A 22879-nucleotide genomic window follows, 5' to 3' on the forward strand; every position below is an offset into this window, starting at 1 on the left:
GCTCTAATGGATCGACTTCTAAGATAAGCTTCAGGTTATAATTAATTATTTTAAACCCATCTGAAACAAAAATGTTGCTCTTTTGATTTTAGAATAAATGTAAAGATTTTAGTTATCAAAAAATCTGAAAAAATCGATCCAAAACGGATGCCAGCTCAAATCTACATGATAAAGTGAAAAAATGGTAAATTAATTGCGTCATTTTTTAAATCCAATCAAAATCTAAATACGGATGGAGACACATGTTGTCCTATTAATAAAAAATCAACCACATGGTATAATTTTAATTAAATGCATGTTAACATTCTTGGAATCCTTGGCCAATATTTATTTTTTTGGTTTTGTGTAGATGTTTTGGGCTTTTTGCCCCAACTGCCCAAATAATCCAGCTCGCCTCCGAGAAGCCTGTATTTGTCACTTCTTCAAACATCCTCCTCGTGAGGATGCAATCGCTTATGAATGACTAATCAAACTAATAAATTATGCATCGGCAAGGGTCTCCCATAAAACCGATCCGTCCCGAGAATATCCAATCGTATTTCGTCCTTTTTTTGAATTCCTATCGGCAATTCGAGGTAAATCACCCGACAACGCCAAATCCGGGTGATAGGAAAACCCGATAAAGGAGCGTCCTTGTCAGGTCGCATTAAACTGGATGACTGTGATGTCCCCACCCGAAAGCACCGGACTCCGAGGTACGGAAATCAGGCGAGCTGCTGAAACAATGCATTTCAGTTCAGCCACGCCGGGCAAACCACGCAACACGAACCGCTATGTAAACTTCTTGTGGTAAAAGTGAACTTGTGTCCAGTGCTACAGGCGTGACAACTTTTCGGATACAATTCGGCACACCAGGGAAGCGAAAATGTAAGAGAAAAAGTAAAAAAACAAAAAAAAAAGATCTGACGTTCGGCAACAATTTCCAAATTCAACACGAGGTACTAAATGAAAACGTAAACACGCTCGTCCTAGACTCATCCTTCGCACTAATGAAAACATCCTTACATTGTACCCACTTAGTGGACAATTACGACTCTGTTAAATTGTCATCAAGTTCAAGTTAGAAAATGTGAAAACGGATAATCTTACGCGAGAAGCACGCACCTGAAATTTCCGCACGGATAAGGATCACGGCACAATTCCACCTATCGGTGTAATAATTTTATCCTAACCTATTGTGCAAATTCAAATGTTAATAATACACCTAGAATATGGAATTTTAGTGTGATCGGTCAGGAAGAAGAACCTCGACAAAGTGCATCCTTTAAATATCAAGTATTTTATTGCAACACGACAACAATGCGATCTCACTTAAACTTGGCAATTTAATTAATAAATGATGCCTTTAAAAGGTTAAAAAATTAATATTAATGCAATCATAAATGTTATTAAATTCGATTTGGCATCCAGAGACGAATTATACACCGCGTTCAAGAACTGGCAACCGAACGAGGTGGAGTCGTTACATTCCAAAATTGGAAGGTCAAAGGACGAGGGTTTAAAACAGGTTTGTCTCTGTTACGGACACCCTGGCCCAAATCCCATTTTTAAACACTTCGACAGTTCGACGAGAGACCATCGGAATCTGTCTGACTACAGTGCGACCACAAAAAACAGGAACTATAAAAAAATTTGCAATTGAAATGTCACACCGTGAACAATAAATTCGGATAGATTTCTCTCGTTTATTTTTTGCTCGATAAATAAGGTTACGTTCGAATATTTGTCCTTGTTAGTCAATTCCATCACAATACACTAATCAGACAGTTCAACAACTTTGACATTTTTTACAGGTGAAACACGAAAACAAACCATTGTCCTTTAAACGTTACAACATTCTCGTTCGATGTAAAGAAATTCGATTTCGTATCGAGTTAAAAGCGAACGCTTCACGATTGAATCTGGAAATCTTCGAGATGAAAGCAATAATCTAGCAGATGTTTTTTCGAGTGAAGTTCAATGTTGGCAGTTTGTTAAGTCGTCATTACGCAGATGTTGTACATTTTCTCCGCAAAACGAAAACAATTCGAATTCGTTCGGGCCACTTTCTGCTTTAATTGGCGAAGCCGTACGAAAAACGCGGTAAAACCTTCACCCGATATCCCACAATCATCTGTTAAGACGATTAATTAAGGAACTAATGCACATTTTAATGAAACTGACCTACATTGTAGAATTTAGGATCTGGGAAAATGTTGGACGAAGAACAAAAGTACCGATCTGACAAAAATTCCCAAGGATCTGTAATTAATGACAGTTTAATGTGGCAATTGCGAAAAGTGGTCCTTGCACCTTGTACACCGCTAACAGGATTACGATATTCGACGTTCCGATCATGTTGACGATAATTAAAATGGCAAATGTTTTTTTTGCACATCGAATTGGCGCCTGATCTCGCGGTTGTCAAATCTAAACAGAGCGCAATCGAAAAGCAAACTTTCCATCGTTGTGTCCCCTACTTAACCATTGTATGGTAATTATTCGGTGGATTTCAACAGCAATGCGCTCTAACCTTTACCACCAAACTAATAATTACGTGGCACCTTCCAAAATGCAAATCGAGAAATTTTCCTGCACCAATTCGTGCCCATTAACCTCATTGACAAAGAAATATTGTCCTTAGCCTTTAGATGCATCAACCCACACTTCCACTAAATACAATTGTTGTGCTTTTTCTGTTACGCATCTCCAAACCTGGAGAATATTGCATGTGTTAACTTGTGATTAATTACTTCACAGCCACAAACTGCAGTTACTTAATCCATTTTCTACCTCAAACACTTTTTCTTTCTCGGAACTTAATTACAGGTCGATACAGACGAATGCCAATCTCGCAAATATTTAGGCACATTCGCATGCTGACTTATCACTTTTTCCGGCTTATTAAAATCGCCACGCCTTCGCCCATGTCACTGTTATTATTATAATAAGACATTCCAAAGCTTTACCTTCGCCTCAACTTGGCGAAAATCTCGTAATAAAAACATATTTAGGTGAGTGCGTATTTTAGAAATTTTATGCAATAACGCGATTATGTCTCTATTGTTGTGAAGTCGGGCGTATTGTCTGAGCCGAGGACACACATGTACCTACAATAACACTTGTCAAGTCTTGTGAACTGGTTCTTGAACAGCGAGATCCCATGTGACATTGTCAGCCCACCGGAAAAACATCACCTTTGACGACGAATCCCAAATTTTGGGTGGGCTGAGAAGCGGAATGCAACGAGATAAACTGCAATCCTAGTTTTGTTGAATTGTAAAACAATGCACATTGAATGACGTAACTTGCAGGAATTACAGAATTATCAGAGCCAAAAGAATTAATATAAAGAATTGTGCAAATAAACAAATCGTTATGAGGATACCGTTCTATGCTAATTTCTGGTCCTTTACAGGAAATTAATCTAGCCGGTTCTAGACATTTAAAGATGTTGTGATATTTACAACGAGCGCATCCTTGTCCTTCGCTTTTTTTTTGATGGCATGACATAATATGAATCTGCGAACTATTAACACCGTTCGATTAGTACAAAAATCTTCCTCGACGTGTAAAATTCATGAAAAAAAGTTTCACAAATTAAATTCCTTTTCGGTTTGATTCCTCGTTACGCTTTACTGTCGGTAATTAATTAATAAGTACAGCTATTATTAACCTGCTTCCTCGTAATTACATCACAAAATAACCCCCGTATTCTATGATAAAAAAAGAAAAACTCAATTCAATGGGTTTACTAGGGCGGAACATTTTTTTTTATTCGAACAATTTAAATAAACATATTGGATTTAGTGTTGTAATCCAATTATAAGTAAATATCGATCATGTTACGGACAAAAACGAGAATAAGTAGATCTTGCAACATGCGTATCCACGTCAGAATTTCACTTTCCCAAATTTTAACAAATACCCGAAGAAATTATAAAACTAGAACAGCCAACGTTGTTATTAAGAACAAACGGTGGCAGACGTGTGTGGAGAAAATGTCGCCGAGCGTGACCGTTGCGACAATCTAAATATTCTTATTTCTGTATTGTTGTTCATAATGGTTCAATTTGTCACAATTAGTCAATGTTTTGACGGCTTGACTGCGTCGGTTAATTGTGCCTAATTTAAAAAATCACGCTTTCTTTCGTTCGTTATCAAATTCTGTTAAATCCGCCGCTTTAAAAAATCTGATCGATCATTCCTTTCTCCACATTTTCCTCGTTGATTTTCCGGCCACACCTTCCGACAAGGCCATAACACAAAACCGCAATAACTGTCTCGTATGAAGGTCCGGTCTTAAGAAAGAAAACGGGCGAGAACGTGGTCAGCAACGTTTCCCGTTCACCATCGCCGCAAAACATAATTTGTAGGAGTAAAGATCTGGTTTTACTTTCATCGAAAGAGCGGTCACTTCTGTTTGTTCTGCGGTTGCAAATGAAATTACAATAATTGCAAATGAAGATTCGCTTCACGCTAAAACCAAACACGTAACGATTACGTTACGAAAAATCAACAATGGTAACTATTTCGTGTCACCTACACTCTAATTGACTATTGTTTTGTTTTTTTATTGCAGATGTCCTGGTGGCTTCTATTGTGCGTGCTAGAAGTTTGGGTCCTTGCCTCTTCAGCAAGCGAGGATAGAAAAATCCATAGACTAGTCGGCGGCCATCTTAGGATATTCCACGAAGACCCCCACGACGGAGAACTTTTGGAAACTCTAGCGAGCGGTTCGAAAAGCAAAAAGTCACACAAGGGCGACGACGAAGAGAAGAAGACTCTATCGCAACAAGTGGCCGACGGGAAGTACGGTCTGATCCAGAAGGAACTCTTCGCCAAGCCGTCGAAACGACCCGGCGTGATCAGTTACGACAACAATCCGGAAGTTCCCAAAGACAACAGCAACAATCTCGGCGGACTGACGAAGAACGAGATATGGCTGGCCGAAAACCACCTTTTGGTACTGAAGGGCGGCACTTATCCGCCTCACGAGGACAAGAACGACCATTCGGCGACGACGTGGCCTGCCATCGACGATTACAAAGCGCCCCTTCGTCAAGTGAAAATCCCGGCGCACCCCAAAGTCCCACCGCCATTTCCAGTCCAACTTACCGACGACGGTCCGCTGCAAATCCTGGGCACAAATTCTTCGCGAACGATTAATGGCACGTTCAACAAAGAAACCTTCGCCATACTTCCCCCCGAAGGCTACGAACCGGGTCCGTACCTCCCGCCTGGTTATTCACATCCGCCCAACGCTACTTCCGGGCAAGATCCGTACCGAATACCTGGAGTCCCTCCGGGGGAGTACCTTCCGGGGTCGCCGTTCCCCCCTTTCAATTTGAACGGTACCTTGCCTCCTTTCTTCGCTTCTTTACCCCCGGGCGCGGCGATCCTGCCCCCTCCCAATCAAACCGAACCCTTCGACGAAGACGACCCTTCAATCTACTATCCTCCGCCCTACAGTTTCTACTACCCAAAGGATAATTCGTCGGCGGTGCCGGCCGGACCTCTGGTACCCGGGATCATTCTACCGCCGCCGCCGAATTTCTTCGGACCGCTCGAAGGCACAACCACCAGGAAACCGACCACCACGAGAAAACCCACCACCACGACGAGAAAATCGGGCAGGCACAGAATCAAAACGACAACAACTCCCCTGCCTCAGATCCACCCGACCACGACACCAATACCACCGACTTCCGTACTGAACGACAAAACGACGAGGAAATCTGTCAGGATACTTCCTGTTCACATTCCTGCGGAAATCAACAACGAACTGAATCCCGTAGTTACGACGAGTCGACCTAAAGTTGTAACAATTTTGTCAGTGCGCCCTCAAGTTACCAAAAACCGAACGACTCCACCGAGAAAGCAAAAAACGCGACCACCAACTGTGACCATATTGAAACCGGTCAAACCTTCGAGTGCTCCACCGAAAGTTTACGTTTACGACAATGAAGTTTCGGGCGTGTACAGACCTCCATCTAGAGTGAAATCAGTCATTAGTACGACGCAAGTGCCGCTCAAAGTGTATTACAGTACTTCCAACGATATCGAGACAAACTCGATAACACATCCGCCAGAGAACTACCACATCGGAGTGTCTAGTCCACGCAGAGTCAAGACCACGACGAAATCTCCTGCTCAATACTATTACTATGAGGAACAAAAACCCAGGGAGGTTACAACGAGGAAGCCATTCTACGATATCCCTCAAGAGTACTACCTACCGGCGAAACAATCGAATGCTGCACCACCGGTTCAGCAACAACAACAGAAATACATTTACGTGCCGACTCGTTCTTACAACACGCAAAGACCTCGTTATCGTTTCGTACAACAAACACCAAAAACTGATTCGTTCAGTATTCATATCGCGAGGTTACAGAAACAAATCCACCAGTACTACACCACCCCGAGACCGACTTACAGACCGACTCACTCCCCCCCCAAACCGGTCTACCAATTCAGTTTCGAAGCCGCGAATTATCGACAGCCTCAGAGACCTCAAGTCGAAGACCCCCAAGACAGATTTAGACCTCTGCCGAAATACAGCGTGCAAATACAACCGGCCATCGAGATAATACCGACTGAAGCTCCAGTCTACAAGAACAAACCACAACCGAACTACTATCGACAAACCACAGAACGACCAATCGCGTCGAAATACTACAACCCCCCGAGACCCGACTACGAGTACGAAGACGACGTCGAGGAGCAGAACAGAAACATCCAGACACCCCGTCCGCTCAATCAGTTCGGATACGACGTCACTCCGAACCCGATCTACCAAGGCTTCTACACCAAACCGGACGAGGGTTTCTTCGACGAAAACACCAAGCAGTATTTCACAACATTCGGACAGAAACTGGCCGGCGCCACGACTCCCATGCCTCAAACTGCTCAATCCGTGCAGAGGCAACGAAAACCCGAACAGTATCGACAACAGAAACCGATCAGTTTGGAGGGCGACACCGCCGTCAACTACCTTCCTCCGCGTCCCGCAGTCAACCCTGACGCCGAATTCATCCCCGTCAACCCGAACCAACAGAGGATCAACTATCCCCAAGTGGTGAAGTACGCACCCAGACCCGCTGAGTACGCTCAAGAGACGCGCCAGAAGGATCGAGGGGCCGAGATCGTGAAAGCCGTGAACGTACCCACGGCCGAAGGGCAGCCGGGCTCGTTCATATCTTATCAGCTGCCGGGAGACGACGGTGCCCACTTCTACTTTCTGACGCCGCAATTGGCCCAAAGTCGCGATCAAGGGGCCGGCTATTACTATTCGCAACCGAACGCGCCGAGAATACGACGGAACAAGGAGAGATGAAGCGGGGTGTGCGTGACGTGGTGACTTTAAGAGCTGTGAGCTACATTGGCGATTCCTATCTGTAATTTAGTGCCTATTTTAATTGGTCTGTGATCGTGTCCCGCCAACGTACTCGGAATTTGAAATTCGGTCGATTGCGTAGGAACTGTTAATAAAATAGTAGCTTAAGTAGAATGCAAGTGATGTACCGACAGAAATCCACTTATGTTAACTGAACAAATTGTTATTCTCACCCCAAAAGCATAGTGGTGCGAAATCAAGACGGCGATCTTTTGTATGAGTTAACATTTAATTTATTTATGAAGATTAGAAAAGTATATCAAAGTGATAAATTATTGTATTGTTGGACCATATGAATACGAATTAGGCAACTATTTGTTAAATTATTTTTTTAATAATAAAATACTTTATCTAACGATTCGATCTTTCCTCTACCTCTTACTACAACAAATCTCGGCGCAAGGTATTGTTGCGTCCCAAAGGTTATCTCGACTAATTTGGATGTTCCCACCCATTGTTCCATTAATCAACAATTTACCAGTACCATGTAATTAAATTCCCTCGATTAGTCTCTCAAATGGCACAAGAGTTTAGTACGTCATTATTTCGGCCGACAATAACTGTCTAGTTAGTGGTCTAATTAAAAGCTGCTTACCGGTGTTGAGTTCTTGCTCGGCACTCTCATCCTTCAGAGGCTCGTCGAACAGGTGCAGGTACACTTCAATGGCACATTTGGCTGCTTTAAAATAGAAGGGGTGTCCCCGGAGGACGTCTTCGAGTCGCAAAAGGCCGACGTAAGACCGCAACGTCATTTTTCTCATACAATATGTATGAAAATCGAACTGATCTTCAATGATTTCAGAAAAATGCTACAAAACGAAATTTACAGATCTCCACCGTTGCAAAAAAACCTCCTCGTCTTACCCTATCCGTTTCGTGGCATTTTTTCAGCGCTTCCCCGTACTTGCCGAGTCGCTGGTAGGCCAAAGCGCATTCCGTTTCGAACCACATGCACTGCATTTCGTTGAGATTTTCCATGGCCGAAACACCCTCCCTGGTGAACTTGGCACAAGTATCTTCCGCTTCTTTCACTCGATTAGCCCTGAGCATATATTTGGCGCATTTCGAGTTGATGTAGCGGTCGGCCGTGTCGAGGGCCTGGGCCTCGTCCAACCACTTGTACGCCTCCTGGGGATCGCCGGCGTGCTGCAATATTTTTTCGTTGAAAAAACCGAACAATCGCTGGCGAAATTAAAAGACAACAAGAATTAGATAGTGCCAGTTTGACGATTCCCATATTAATCATTGGGTACCGTCGCGACTGAGTCACACAGGTCGGCTTTATCTCATAAAAACAATAATGCATGATCATTAGACCCATTTATGTTCCACAGAAATGCTACACGAAAGACTCGCATTGTCGTCGCAAACAACAATTTAGGAAAAAACGGTAATAAATCACGACTGGTTCGCTGCTTGCGTAATGTACGGTATTTCAATACAAAAACAATTAAAAAGGATACATCTAGTTCTAGAATATATTATATGTATTTAATATCGTCTTGAAACAGTTACATATTATCTGATCTCTCTAATGTTTGTAAACAAACGTATGCAACCACAATCACAATCTAACTTAATTTAAGACTACAAAAGTTTATTTATGAAATAAATCCCCAAGTCTTATAGACTAGCTTAATTCAGTGTTAAGTACATACTTATGTAATAATTCAAAAGAGAACTATGCAAATACGTAATTGGTTGGGCTTACTGACTGTAAATAACTGCAATTATCGCTAGCTTTTTTCTTACTTATTATTATATAACGGTATATAATAATTTATTACTATGTTGTATAATATTTACGACAAAATTAATCCAATGGATTGTAGTTTGTCAGATTTTATGTAGGTTTAATTATAACCGATTCCAGTGATTGTTTCTTATGGAGGTCTCAAAAAATTATCTGTTACCTTTTCAAATCTTCAAATCTTTATTTACGTGTTCAAGTGCATGTTTTAATTATGACAAAACAAAGTAGTGTACACATTTTTCTGATAAATTGTAAGAAAAATGTACATTTAATTTTTGCTAAAGTTATCATGTTTGTCTATTTGGGACTGACTAAATTATGAAATAATCGTAAATTAAATTTCAACAAAAAAAAGTTATTATTAAAAAGCCTGAATTGCAGGTATGAAAGTCGTGATTTGTTTTAAATGGCGATAGGATTGGTTTTTCATTCTGTTAATAGTTATTTAGGCAACGAGTTTCTGTGTAAATTGGGCTTTTCTAATTGCCCGAGGGACAAGATTAGAAGACGAGCGTAGCGAGGGTTTTAAGGCCTCGAGGGCAATTAGAAAAGCCTAATTTACTCAGAAACGAGTTGCATACAAAATTTTATTCTTTGAAACGACGTCCTTGAAGCTTCCAAATCTTTTAAAAATGGTTTCGCATTTGCTTTTGACAGTTTTGACAATTTTTTCAAGACCTGTCAGAAATGTAACGTTGAATGTGTTGTCTAGGGCAACCGTTCGTTATTTGCTTATTTTGCTTTAGGACAGTTAAGAGGCAGTTTACAAAGGAGAAAAATGAGATTTTTTTTTTTTTATTTATAAGGAACATGTAAATCAATAGCGATCATAATCTGACATAATGAAGTAAATTTGGATGGAAACATGGGAATTCTTTTACAAATTGAACTGATAATGAGTATGAACGCGCTAGCCTGTAGCGTAAAATTCTCATATAAATTTTAAATACTGGCAATTCTCATTAACGCATCAACTTCGATTTTCTTAGGAGTCTACAGAATTTATCATTTCTAAATAAATGAAAATGAACGATTTAAAAAATCTAGGAAGTGAAATCGATCAGATCGATGATGCGACAAGAGATCCGACAGTCAACCGTAAGAGCAAAGTAAAAAATATGGCGCAAAAATTGAAAAAAGTGGTTTCAGCAAGCCACAGTCAGGTTTCTCAGCTTAGATATTATTTCTACAAGATGTGAAGGGAAATTGAGTTTGCTCACCTTGTAGATTCTGCCTTTGGTAACGAAAAGTTCTATGAGGGTGGGTGTGTGCTCTATGGCGGCATCTATGTAGCTCACAGCCTTCTCCGTCTGGTCTAAATAGTCGTGATGTTGGGCCAGATAGTAATAAACCCACAACAAAGCAGAAGCGGGTTCCTTGGGTCCATTGTTGACTTCGGCCTCACTGTACTTCCCCACTTTCTTTAAAGCATCCACGTATTGTAACAACAAACTTTCGATAGTTTCCACTTTACTCTTATCCGTATATAACGAACGCAAATCGACGAAAAGCGGAGGTACGCCTTTCGACAGCGACCTCCTCATGTATTTATCGACGAGATTTCTAAACTGATCACCAATCGCGTAATTTAATGGCAGTCTTCGAGGCGGCATAGCTCGCGGGTATTTTTCCGAACACTCTAGGTAAAAATTAACAATGTCCTCGGGCTTGGTTAGATTTTTCGCTTCGATTAATTTATTATAGTACATGGTATTTTCCGGATTTCTTTGGATCAATTCTTCGTAATATTTAGCCGATTTTTCGTATTGTTTCAATTTAAGATTTAGTTCACCTAAGTTTTCTTTGAGGGTTAGTTTGTCTACGATTTGATCTTGTGAAGCTTCCAAGTGTCTCAAGGCCTCTTTTAAATCGCCGGACTCTTGGATCACCAGGTTTTGATATAATAACAGTTCGCTGTGCTCGTAGTCGTAGTTGTTCCCTTTCTGCACACAAAAACAAAATTCATTTTTGATTCGTTCTTCACCACTAACTAAAACTCTACCTGTTGTTGGTCCAAAAATGTCTCCAAGATGTTTAAAGCATTCTTGTAGTCCTCCAACAAGTGAAACGACATAGCATAACCTATCCAGGAAGCCCGTTGTGTCGGTCTGAGCATAAGCAGCTGGTAACGAGTATCCTGAAGGAGACATCATGATTTATTAAAATTATCTATTATTGTCCCGATCGGTTAAAATCAATAAATCAAATAATCAGCAAGCAGCCAATTTGAAAAAAAAAATTTTCATATAAACTATTAAATTAAATCTACAATCCAAATGCACAATTTACAAATCGGTTGTTTTTGTAAAGAATAAAAATTCATTTCCTGTTTCCGATTAATAAATACTGCTTGCAAAAAACTATTCAGAAAATACAATGCGAGGTATTTTCAAAAAAGGCAAATTTCCATTTCGATACCAATTTACAAATTGATCTTCCTTTATTCACTACCTTTACATACTTGTCAACTGTACAATGTGATATAAAATGGGTTTCCCTCTCATTCTATTTTTTTATTCAAGTTTAATTTCACATTTTAAATCATCATAAATCATGTATTTCTGAATGTTCTTTTGATTACAAAAGCAATGATAACAAACGATGGAAATAACATGCTGTGCGTTTGTTTGCAGGTGAATTAAGTTAAGCTAAAGCAAGTAACGGTGAGATTGGATTTATTGATCAGATTTATTTTCTTGACCCATTTTAATATTCCCTCAATAAAATTTATTTGTAAACAAAGATATTTAACAAACAACTTGATAACCAACAGACTCGGTATGAGATTTAATTTCAGGGTTTATTCGTTATTAAATGTAACTTATAACATGTCAGATTACTTGCTTTTTGTGGTGACTGAGAAATAAATAATAATTCAGATCAAACAAGAAAAAACCGACCTCGTCACAAATTATCGTTATGTATTTCAATGTGGATTGACTTAACCAAAGATCAATAAATGCAAATTACGATTTTTTTTCATTTCCATTAAAAATTTGTTCTCTGCATAACTCACTTATATCAAAACAAGTTATAAAAGTCGGTTTACATAAAACTAAACCATTTAGAGAATAATACATATGAACAGCTTTTACTTGCAAAACCCCAACTTTTAAATGACGGCAATAAAAAATATTCAGGCAATTAACCTGAATATATTGCTGCTTTAGTTTTGGTTATCCAATTCACATTCTAAATTTGAATGAATCCCTGAATATGTTTGCAATATTGATTTCTACAATTAATTGTGCTTGAAGTAACAAACTTGATAAGTCAAGTACTCTGTTCAACTTATCTGAGCTGTAGGTGGAAAATATTATCTACAGTTAACTCACAACTGTGAGTAACTGTGTTGATCTGTTATTTTATGCAAATACTCTTGTGTGCACTAATTTAATCACATACCAGGCAAATTTACATATTAAATATAATCCCAACTGCGTTCAGTTTTCAAGGTTACACATACCATTAACCAATCACTACTGAAAACATGCAGTTACACACATTTACTTACTCTATAGCCCTCCAAATCTCGCATTTGAATTTGTAAGAGAGATAAATCCCTAAGAATCTGCATATTATCCTTCTCCCATTTAAGCGCGTTGCGGTAACACTTGATGGCTTCATCATATTTCTTATCCGATCTTTGTAAAAGTCCGTAAACATGCCAACACACATGTGAGCGGAGATCGTTTCGTAAGCCTCTACGAACATATTCATACGCTTCTTCTTTACGTCCTAGGCAATTTAGTGTCAATCCTTTCATAGCCAATGTTTCTAGAAAACACAGAAAAATTGATAAAGGCGTCCACCACACATGATTGTGTTGAGCTAACCTCCATGTTCTGTGTATTTGGGATTTGACAGAATTTGCTTTGCAAATTTTAACCCATTCTTGTATTGCTTCTGTTCATAACATCTCTGCAACAAGAGGAGAATTAGACGTCGAGGATAAGCTGGGAACGATAATTGAGTATTTTATGCAGAATAATAAAGTGTATAAATAGAATAAATATTACGCCAAATGGAGGGACTCAAACCAGCTGCAATGTGAATTTTTGCAGTTCTATCACGTCAAACGGTAGGATTTTGGTCTTTCGGCGGAATTTGCACCGTGCAACAACGAAAATGAGTCAGTGGATTTTCGTTATGCATTATTTTTGTTGATATCTGTCTGTTTTGCTACGCTATCGAAATACTAACCAAAATTCTTTTAAATAAGGCATTTTCTTTCGGTGGTAGTGGATTGCTTGAGGGCATTTTTATTCGCACTAAAACGTCAACTTTTACAACCCGGTTAAATGAAATTTGTTAGAAATCAAAACCTCGTGGCCAGAAACCTCCTCAAATGTCGATCGTGGTCACGTGACTAATGTCGGCCCGGTCCGCGTCGGTAAGGTAGATAACCGTAACGACGCAATTCAAACGGATAAATCGCATTTATTGGTATATTAAATACATTTGTAGTAAAAATATTGTTTCGTCGATTTCTAGCTCCACGCTGTTCAGCTTCTTCATTGTTAAGTCGATCTGCTGCAAAATCTCCTTCTCTGGAGGCGTGATCATTTCTTCAATCTAAAAAATTATCATCAATGATGCTCTTTGTTCAAATCTTGCAGCTTACATCTGACAACTGCTCTTCCGCCGCTCCTTGCGCCCTCATTCCCATAATAATTGTATCCACTCTCTGTTTCTTATCGATAATTCTCTTGTGAACCAATCTTTCGTGATTTTTCCTGGTCATAATATTAAACAAAGTCTTGTAACACAGTTCTAAGATCATTCTAATAATTTGGTCAAAATCTACATGGAATAAAGTGAAGCATTTATTGGGACCGTTGCTAGAGGACTTCTTCAAGTCTTGCACTTGCAAGAAATTCTCTTCCAACAGTTGATAAGAGAGGCGTTTTGCTTCCTTTGCTGGGATCATTGCCAACTGTTGTATCTGATCAGGTTCTATATATTTTTTTGACTTGACCAGACGGAAAATTCGTGCCGCTTTGGTGTCGAATTTTTCCAAAACTACTTGTTCAACAGTTTCCTCAGCAAACTTGGTGAAGGTTTCTTTGAGGAAAATTTGAAATGAGCCACCACCAGCCTCCCCAGCTTGCCTGATCAAGTTTGAATTATCCTGCTCTACAAAAATTCACATTAAAAAAATTAACAGAACACAATTAAATTTATACCCAAAACATTAACATACTGGTCAAAAAATGCTAATAAATGTTGATGAGTAGCTTGTTTCCTAACAATATCCCTAATTTCAACTATCGGGACAGGATTTGAGACCTCAGCCCATGGGCTGGTCCTCATGTACATTTGTTGCAGCAACAGTCTGACAAATTCTCCACCATTTTCATCAAACTTTTTTGTAAAAGCATTAACAATTAATTTGTCCCTCATGTCTTGATGAAACCTATCAAAATTAACAGTCCAGTAAACATCTTTATCAGGCAAAGAGTCAACAGGTTCACTGTTATTTTGTACCGAAGTCATTTTTTTCAGATCAATCGGAGGTGGTACAAATTGTTCACTTTCTTCAAGTATTAAATTAGGGACAGGTTTATCTTCTCTACTAAATGGTAGTCTTATCAAATACTGAGCAGTCACCAGTGAAAAAAACTTCTCTCTTAATGCTAAAATTGTCACAATTTTGTTGTGGTCCCTTTTTATCCTTTCTATTACTTTCAGGATTAATTCTGAAGCTGTCCAGTAACTTCTTTGCAACAATTCCTCAACAATCATTTCACATTCATTCCCAAATTTCTTCTTAATCAAATTTATATATTTGGCATATCGGAGCGTTAGAAGGACACGGTCATGTTGCAATGTATAGTTTGCTATATTCTCATTGCGATTAGGTGTAAATGTCACTAATCGATATTTAATTAAAATACATAAAGCTTCCTTCACCTACAAATGAATACATTGCTAAAAAAAAAAACAGTACATCACGTCTGTAGACTTACCTTTGATAGCGGTAAATTTGTGTTTTTCTTAATATACAAAAGAGGTACAGTACCGTACTGATATAAATATGTTCCGACTTTTTCCACAACGGGACCAAATCTCTCCAATAAAATAAGGGAGACCACTTTGCCGTACTGGACAGACATGATTTAAATTGTTTTTAACATGTAGAACGTGCTACATTTGTAAAAAGTAAGGTTATGTTATGTTATTATCATGTCAATGTCAACTTTGTCATTATATGACATAAAATGCATTTCGGTAATCATGGTTGCATAATTCAAATAAAGATATTTATTCTTGTTTTCAGAAATCAAATTTCTTAGTGCTTATTCACAATGGACAATGGACATAAGACATAAGAAATACATAAGAGATATCTAAGAATAATTTGTAAATTTGGGCAATTGGAAAATAATTTATGTGTCCATATAACTCGAATATGATTCTTCATGCCTTTTTGTACACAACAATAATGTTCACTGAGGTCACTTCTCATAAGCTACGTAAAAATTAATAGTATATCCACTTCATGCATCATGAATTTCTTATGCCTTATGTCAAGCTTATGTCCATTGTGAATAAGCACTAAGTTTTCATAAAAAAATCTACAGGGATAGTCACATAAGGCTTATTTCTGAATTTATTTTGTAGGCAACCAAAAATACTAATGACGCTGACCACTTGATACCGTTTATAATGTGATTCAATTTAGTAATGAACGTATAGTTGAATTTTTTTAATAAACAATTGTCAAAACGTTGTCTTGTTGGTATGAGCCAAACTGTGATTTTCATGATAATACGATTGGTCACATTGAGTGTCAACATTTTTTTATGTAACTGAGCCTGCGCCCCAACGAGCGAGAGTTTATTTCAAATTCGAAAAGGTTTCTCCTGATTTCTCATTAAATTTGTTTTGAAAATGAATTCACGGAAGAAAGGTACGGGAAGTGAAGTGAACATAACCTTAACCATGATTTGGTGTCAAATTGTTATACAGCTGGTCCATATGTCCAAATTTTAGGGTGGTACAGTATGGTTTTTTACTTCATTTTGACACTGACAATTGTTTATTAAAAAAATTTCACTATAGGAATGTAGTGGTCGGCGTCATTAGTATTTTTGGTTGCCTACAAAATAAATTCAGAAAAAAGCCTTACGTGACTTGCCGTGTATAATATAATACATACAGTAGTTTAATATACATAATAAAAAAAAAGTAAAGTATGTGATTCTTTTCAATATAATGCTGGCTATTTAATTCGCTCTTGCTTAATTTACAGTAATAAGCACCTACCCCTATAATTAAGCCAACAAAATATTTTGACTGGCATCTCTACTAGTAATTCTAACATTAACATTTACTAATGTATTTATTTAAAATTAAAAAAGCATAATGTCTTCACTTTACATCGAACTTGCACCGTAACATTTTTTTTTATTTTTCCATAATCATCAACGAAGAAGTTTTTTTTTACATTTTCTTTATTTGTAACATAATTTGTGTGTGATTTAAATGTTCACACATGCCCACATTTCAGTTATTGTTCATGTAAAATTAGCATCAAAATTTGTCGGGATGAAACTATTTATGTAATTGCGTAACCTGTCGTTTAGTAACAGAAATACTAGTAATTCTTGAATGATTGTGAGTTAAGCTTTGAATCATAAATCTATCCTATTAGCAATTATTTAAAAGTAACCGTTTCAAAATAGTCAATTCCACCTACACCTTTAATCCTACAATTAATTCAATTTACCGACAACCTGCCAAGCTGTTAATGAATAGTCCTCGTGTCTTACTAATTATGATTTCTTCATGTGCGTAAAATTATTTATCATTACCTTAGGTCCAAAATTTGTCACACCCTTGTCAATTAGAGAGACTCGTGTATTAATTATATTGAAAAATTCATTGCGTAGAGGTGACAAAGAGGTGTAACTTCCACAACGGATTTGCATATGCAATTTTTAAATTGTTTACAAATAAGTTTATTAAAAATTTATAAGCAGAAGGTGATGATGAAGTGCGATTCATCGCTACAGATGCGTCGTCGGACCGTGGGTCTTTAAATTCATATTTATGAGACTTCTCATAATTCAATTAATTACAAATTATTCATATAATTTATTTAGCTCTGTCATTGTGCAATGCTGCCGCTGTTGATTTATTTATACACCTCACTTAAGTACGCAATACGCGTTCTTCGCCTCAATACTTAAAAAGAATAATTCCTTCAAAAGTTTTACGATACATATTTACGAAAACGTTAAGTAGTGAAAATTCTAATATGTTTTAGCTTGTTGTTTCACGAAGGAATAAAAAATCAGTCGCATAAATAACGCCTAGGAGATATTTATTAAACTCCTGGGCATTATTAAAAATTTAATGCATCCTTGATATCGAATGTAAAGATTAATTTTTAAAATTATCTCAATACATAACCTTTGACATAACTACAAAACAAATTCCAGACAAATTTTCAGCAGCACCTAGGTACTTAAGTTTGTAAAGGATTAACTGCTGAACCAGTGACAAAACAGTACATCACTCATTGTGATAAGAGGCGTTCATACTTTATTTTTACATAATAAACAAGCAAATGCAAACCTTGACGAGCACCTTTATTGCATCATTTGTAATTTTTAAAAACAAATTATCTAACATTTTTTAGATAATGCATTGTTTTAAGTATCTGGGATTACTTATATGTATGTATAAATCGTCAAATAAACAATGAAATATGTTACAAGACCACCAACAAAATCCAGTTGAAAATATTTTATCTTAATCCCTCCTTCTTATTGGAATGATAAAAGGCACACTGCACAGTAGCTGGAATTTTTTATAATTCCACAAAGTCTGCGCCTTCATTAAATTTTTCATGTTACTTAAATAACATACAGCAGGTCCATAAATAATGATCTAAGTACAGTCGTCTAAAGGGATGTAGACTTGATAACAAAAACAGTGCGCATGACAAATGATACGGGTCGATTTAACAGAATTCCTCCACGACATGAAAGGAATAGTCTCACTGACTTATCATAACAATAAGGGGATTTAATAAAAACCACCGGCTCATGAATAAGTTGAAAAAAAATTGTCGCTCTCTTTATTAGCTAAATATTTATTTTTTCTTTTCGTCTTATGGGGGTTTTGAATGATACATCTGCGTCTTGACAAAAACAAAATCTGTGAAGACATTGCGTGTATCTATCAAAGTAACACAAAAATAAAAAATGCAGTAGGTACATAATTGTATGAAGACTAGAATTTAAACAGAGCTGACAGAGACAGTGCGGAAAAGACAAATTCAAATTTATTCGTAGATGAATGTTGGTGTTAACTGGAGTGATCAAGCCGCGACGCCCCACACGAATAATCTATTTTCTTTTTTGACATTAATGTTATTGTAGCAAGACAGATCGAGTGTGACTACTGAGTAGTCGAAAAAAGTTGTAAATTTGTGGTCCCGAGTCAAAAAGCGCCTAAAGAAAACTTCATCGATCGCTTCGGAAGCTGCGTCGCAGCCTATGGGTGAAGCTCACCCGCCCCCACTCTCTTTTTTGTGCTTTATCTCCCTGTATCACTCTCCCATTCGATAGCGAAAGCGTGCTGTGGAAGCGGCTGAACACCGAGCAGCGTGTCTAGTCGGCGTTGGGTAGTGCTGTCACAAACTCTGTCTGGCCAAAGCCGCCTAGATCCGCACAAACTTTTAACAATTCTGACATTTCCAGTGACAGTGATGACATTTGATGAGTTAAAGTCATGGTGAATTTTTATGTTACGATCGGTATATAGGGCGGTAATGCCGCAAGTCTTTTAATTTCACAAGAATTTATTCTGTTGCCGTCTACTGTTGGGAAGGGTAAGTCGTAAAATATGTTTAAGTACCTGTCTCACCGTGAGGTGACTTTTAAATATTATCGCAAGTAGAAATGGGTCGAATTATTTTGTTTACCAATAAACCACTATCGCACGATAAGAATCGTAAAAAATGACAATGAGCGCCCACTAGTTACACTGTTTTATTTAAATGAAATGTTTAAAAGTGTGCATTTCTGTCAAAAAAGTTCATTTTAGTGGTGAGTTCTTGTGTTTGCTTGCACCTTCTCTTCCGCCCTGCTTCATCACCAGCACAGGTGTAGATTTTACGTTAACAGAGCAATCAGTAATTGCACACCTACTAGAACAATCAACAAAAACAAACAAACAAGTTTTTACCATAATCTTCGCGTTTTATGAGTTACGACTTGATTAACTAACTTGTTTAATGAGTTGAAAAGTTCCACCAGATATTCCAAGTGTCACCTTAATGTACAACTTCATTAAGTCTTGGGAATTTTAATTTTCAAAATGCCTGCCACTAATAGAATTCGTCTGGATTTTCTCATTCTTGTAATAGTTTTCATAATTATCAACCCTACTAAGTAACAGGACTTTTAAAATTTGTTTTTAATTAGTGAGTTGTCATGTATAATTGACACACAACTAGTTAATAAACCACCTGAAACTAGTGCTAGACAGAAAACAAAATTAATGATGTTGCTAATGACTATTTTTTTAACTTAGATATACCTATTGACAATGTGTTACGTAAATTAATATTAAGCGAGATAACAATTTTCGGAATGGTTTAATAATTTACAACTTCACATGTCTGTTTCAGCATGTTTGTATTTTCTTATGAAAATTAGGTTACTAAGTTTACATAAAAAAAAAAACAACTTGTTCCCAGCAAGTCTCGAAACTAGAATAAATTCTTTAATGTTTCCCAACCGACAAAAACTTGTATCGTGCCATTTTTTTTTTGTCTAGTTTGTTGTTTCTAGTAAGTACTATAACTATCGTTACCTACGTTGTGAATTTAAACATTTTCAATTCTGGGAAAAACGTGTTGGTAGAACGTTAGGTAACGGCAGAAATCAACGTAGTCATTAGAGTAATCGTTTAATTGAAGTTTTTGCAATTGGACAAATTAAAAAGTGGGGCAGTTATCGGGAAATGAGTGTTTTGGGAATTAGCGAAATTGTAAACAAACAAATAACTTTCATCGAAAAGTTGAACGACATCGACACTGTCACAAAACGAAAACAAATTTGTTATTATTTTTTGTTGTAGATCAACACAAAATCTTGCTCTGATATTTTCAGAAAGTCATTCAGTTATGTGTTACGTCTTATGAAACAGATAATTTATATTTACAATAATTTAAATTTGAATAAGGATATTTAGAGGTGGTTATTAAAAGGTGATTAAATTTTGATAGATTATAGTTTTGTTGTTTATTCTTTTCTCGACGGTTTTACAAATAACAGTTACATCACACGATAAATCATTTAGCAACAAGAATTATCTATTTTTATTACGATCGTCATCTATCTTTGTTACAGTTTTTTTTTCCGCAGCGTTGTTGATATTTTAAACAATCAGAATTAATTAGACGTTTTTTTTAAATTATTCGCAACACAACAACAAACAGTTGTATAAACTGTGTCACTTAAGAATGTTTATGTTAAATTATGAATTAACTGGTTTGAAGAACTTGTTTTAATAGTTTCGAAAAAAATGTACCTTTCAAAAATATATTATGACCTAAGCAGGATTAAAAAAATTAAAACTGTCTCAGTCGTTTGTGATATTATCTTTACAATAATGAAGGCTAATTTGACCACTCTTTCAAAGAGCATATTTTTTATTTTCTTATTAGGAATGGTGACAATAAATGAACAATTAAACACGTTTTGAGTTACTTCAAACAAATTTATAGTTGGTGAATAGAAAGAAATTTCCTAGAGGTCAGAAACTTACTAAAAAATATGGAAACAGAGAGGTTTCAAAAAGTTAACTTTATTCATTAAAAGACCGGAAATTAGTTCGTTGTAAAAATTCTAAATAAAATAATTCAATAAACGAAGCGACTTGGTAAGAAATGCTGAGAAAAAATTCTAATAATTTCCCCATAATATGTGAAGGAAAGCCAACGTCGACAATAAGTTCAGTTAGTGTATTCTGCAGGCTAGAATTATATTTTCTTAATCCAAAACGTCATTGCTAATATGTAATAGATATATGCTGTAATCTCATAATAAATGTTTTATGATTATATTAGATTCCGATAAATTACCTTTTGGAAAAAAAGAACATAATAAACTGTTTATTTGTCATGGTTGAATGAAGATATTTCCATTTGCCCAAAATTTTATCCAAGAATTTTAATCTTGATAAGTAAATGCATTTTTCTAAAAGATATGGTTTCAAGAGGAAATGCTTTGACAAGAATAACTGAAGTACCTTAATCGATGACAAATTATTATTGGCGTTACAAAATGCATTCTTATCGATTATTTTATCAATTAAATGAATCATCTTATTTGTCGCTTCTAAAAAATGCGCAATCAGGAATTGTTTTTCTTTCAGTTACGGATATCACGATTATTTTAATATCGGTTGTGATCATTGAAGGACTTTGTAAAATACAATCTGATTTTATTTAGTCACCGCTACTGTAGTGGAAAATCACAGATAAAAATTTAAAAATAAATCGGCGGTGGCCCTCGTAATATGTATTCCAATTTTGTACTATATGTGTTGTCTGTTTTAAACAAAATTATAAATATAAACACCAACTGTCGTTAAACTCTACTGTAAATATTTCTCGCTGCACTTTTTACACAAACATTACGATCATCGTTAACACATTTGATTCCAAGAAGATTATCCTGCATCCCTAGATCTTGGACGAAAATGAAAAATTTCCACCACGTCTGATATTATAACGTTTTTCGTCACTCCAACCTTATCAATCACCCGTCAAATATTTATTTTAGTGAAATAAATCAGAGCGAAGAGAAACGTGATTTTTGTGTATCTTGTCTAGTGAACTCCTTAACAGTAAGTCTCTTCTTTTATTAATCCAACCCAGTGCATAGGCTGTTTGTTTATTTTGTCGGTTCACTACACTATCTGAAACAGTTCAACATCTGTCATGATCATTCCAACAAAGCCATTTCACGGCTTAAAACCACAATATGGTCGAAGCAATGACGTTATTGTAATGCACGAAGAAAAATCGCCACCGTACAAAAACACAAAGCAATAATTACATACACTTGCAGGGGCATGAACTCTCTCGAGTCGTCTGGTGTAGAAACTTCCAATTTTCTAAAACCGATTAAAACCTACAGATGAGTCAGATTGCATTCGTAAATTCAAATTTCATGTTAAGCAGGTATTGTTCGTGAAATAATACGGTATCTCGTTCGGGTATAATTGTCCCAGGACCTAACATGGTCCATCGGTGATGAAGAGTTACCAAATCGTGGCGACGCGAATTATTTAAATTATTTAACAAAAACCTGATTACGTTTTCTTTTTTTCCTCTTTCATCGGAGGAAGAGGCGCGCATCGTTTCATGCTCTGGATGCTTTCAAGATTAACGCAATTAGTGAATTTATTAACACAAATTGATAATTACCTTTCTTTTAAAGCCTCCGTGCTCGTAATTGAGTCCCCGGATCGGTTGCAGCAGCAAACAAGACATTTTTGTTTGCAGTTTTTTAATTTCCATCCAAGTGCAGTCGTTCGAATAAAAGTGAATTAGATCGAGTGCAATTAAAATAATATTTCCCAATGTCACGATACGCACTGGAAGAGTAGAAAATCAATCTCCAATTAAAACGGTAATTATTCGGACAAATTGGTTTTGCAACGTCTGATTAGATAACGTGGGTAGGGGCCTCTGGTTTTACGCTGGGACACATGGGAAATGA

The 22879-nt window shown here is 36.9% G+C and overlaps 4 protein-coding genes across 9 annotated transcripts in view; 2 read left to right on the forward strand and 2 right to left on the reverse strand.

The window, feature by feature from the left end:
• The window catches only part of Naa15-16 (N-alpha-acetyltransferase 15/16), a 47343-nt gene extending 33777 nt beyond the window's left edge, over nt 1-13566 (reverse strand). For 2 of the 3 annotated variants that reach the window (XM_069051562.1, XM_069051560.1), the window contains exons 1-7: nt 13335-13508; nt 12968-13052; nt 12646-12908; nt 11134-11268; nt 10352-11074; nt 8243-8524; nt 7974-8187 (exon numbers count right to left, since the gene is read on the reverse strand). In XM_069051562.1, coding sequence (XP_068907663.1) covers nt 7974-8187; nt 8243-8524; nt 10352-11074; nt 11134-11268; nt 12646-12908; nt 12968-13052; nt 13335-13391 — 1759 coding nt within the window. In that variant the 5' untranslated portion in view covers nt 13392-13508. Of the gene's footprint in view, nt 1-7973; nt 8188-8242; nt 8525-10351; nt 11075-11133; nt 11269-12645; nt 12909-12967; nt 13053-13334 lie in introns of all 3 variants that reach the window. The other variant, XM_069051561.1, reaches the window with a different exon arrangement.
• LOC138133630 (proteoglycan 4) lies at nt 707-7736 on the forward strand. Of its 2 annotated transcripts, none has more exons than XM_069051559.1 (2): nt 707-867; nt 4562-7736. In XM_069051559.1, the coding sequence occupies exon 2, from the start codon at nt 4562-4564 to the stop codon at nt 7316-7318; it is 2757 nt and encodes a 918-aa protein (XP_068907660.1). In that variant the 5' UTR covers nt 707-867; the 3' UTR covers nt 7319-7736. The 2 variants fall into 2 exon arrangements, with proteins under 2 accessions (XP_068907660.1, XP_068907659.1); XM_069051558.1 differs by lacking the exon at nt 707-867 and adding an exon at nt 4324-4503.
• Nucleotides 13556-15336, reverse strand: Polr3C (RNA polymerase III subunit C). Of its 3 annotated transcripts, XM_069051563.1 has the most exons (4): nt 15101-15334; nt 14318-15044; nt 13756-14267; nt 13556-13706 (listed from the first exon to the last, which is right to left on the reverse strand). In XM_069051563.1, the coding sequence occupies exons 1-4, from the start codon at nt 15245-15247 to the stop codon at nt 13572-13574; spliced, it is 1521 nt and encodes a 506-aa protein (XP_068907664.1). In that variant the 5' UTR covers nt 15248-15334; the 3' UTR covers nt 13556-13571. The 3 variants fall into 3 exon arrangements, with proteins under 3 accessions (XP_068907664.1, XP_068907666.1, XP_068907665.1); XM_069051565.1 differs by lacking the exon at nt 15101-15334 and having other exon boundaries at nt 13756-14262; nt 14318-14484; XM_069051564.1 differs by lacking the exon at nt 13556-13706 and having other exon boundaries at nt 14121-14262; nt 15101-15336.
• A 3367-nt stretch (nt 15337-18703) lies between these two features.
• The window catches only part of LOC138133897 (growth arrest-specific protein 2-like), a 46381-nt gene continuing 42205 nt past the window's right edge, over nt 18704-22879 (forward strand). The window contains exon 1 of the mRNA XM_069051906.1: nt 18704-18975. The gene's annotated coding sequence lies outside the window, so the exon portion shown is untranslated. The remainder of the gene's footprint in view (nt 18976-22879) is intronic.

The sequence above is a fragment of the Tenebrio molitor genome, chromosome 6 (assembly GCF_963966145.1).
Source record: "Tenebrio molitor chromosome 6, icTenMoli1.1, whole genome shotgun sequence".
In the NCBI taxonomy this organism is placed as follows: domain Eukaryota; kingdom Metazoa; phylum Arthropoda; class Insecta; order Coleoptera; family Tenebrionidae; genus Tenebrio; species Tenebrio molitor.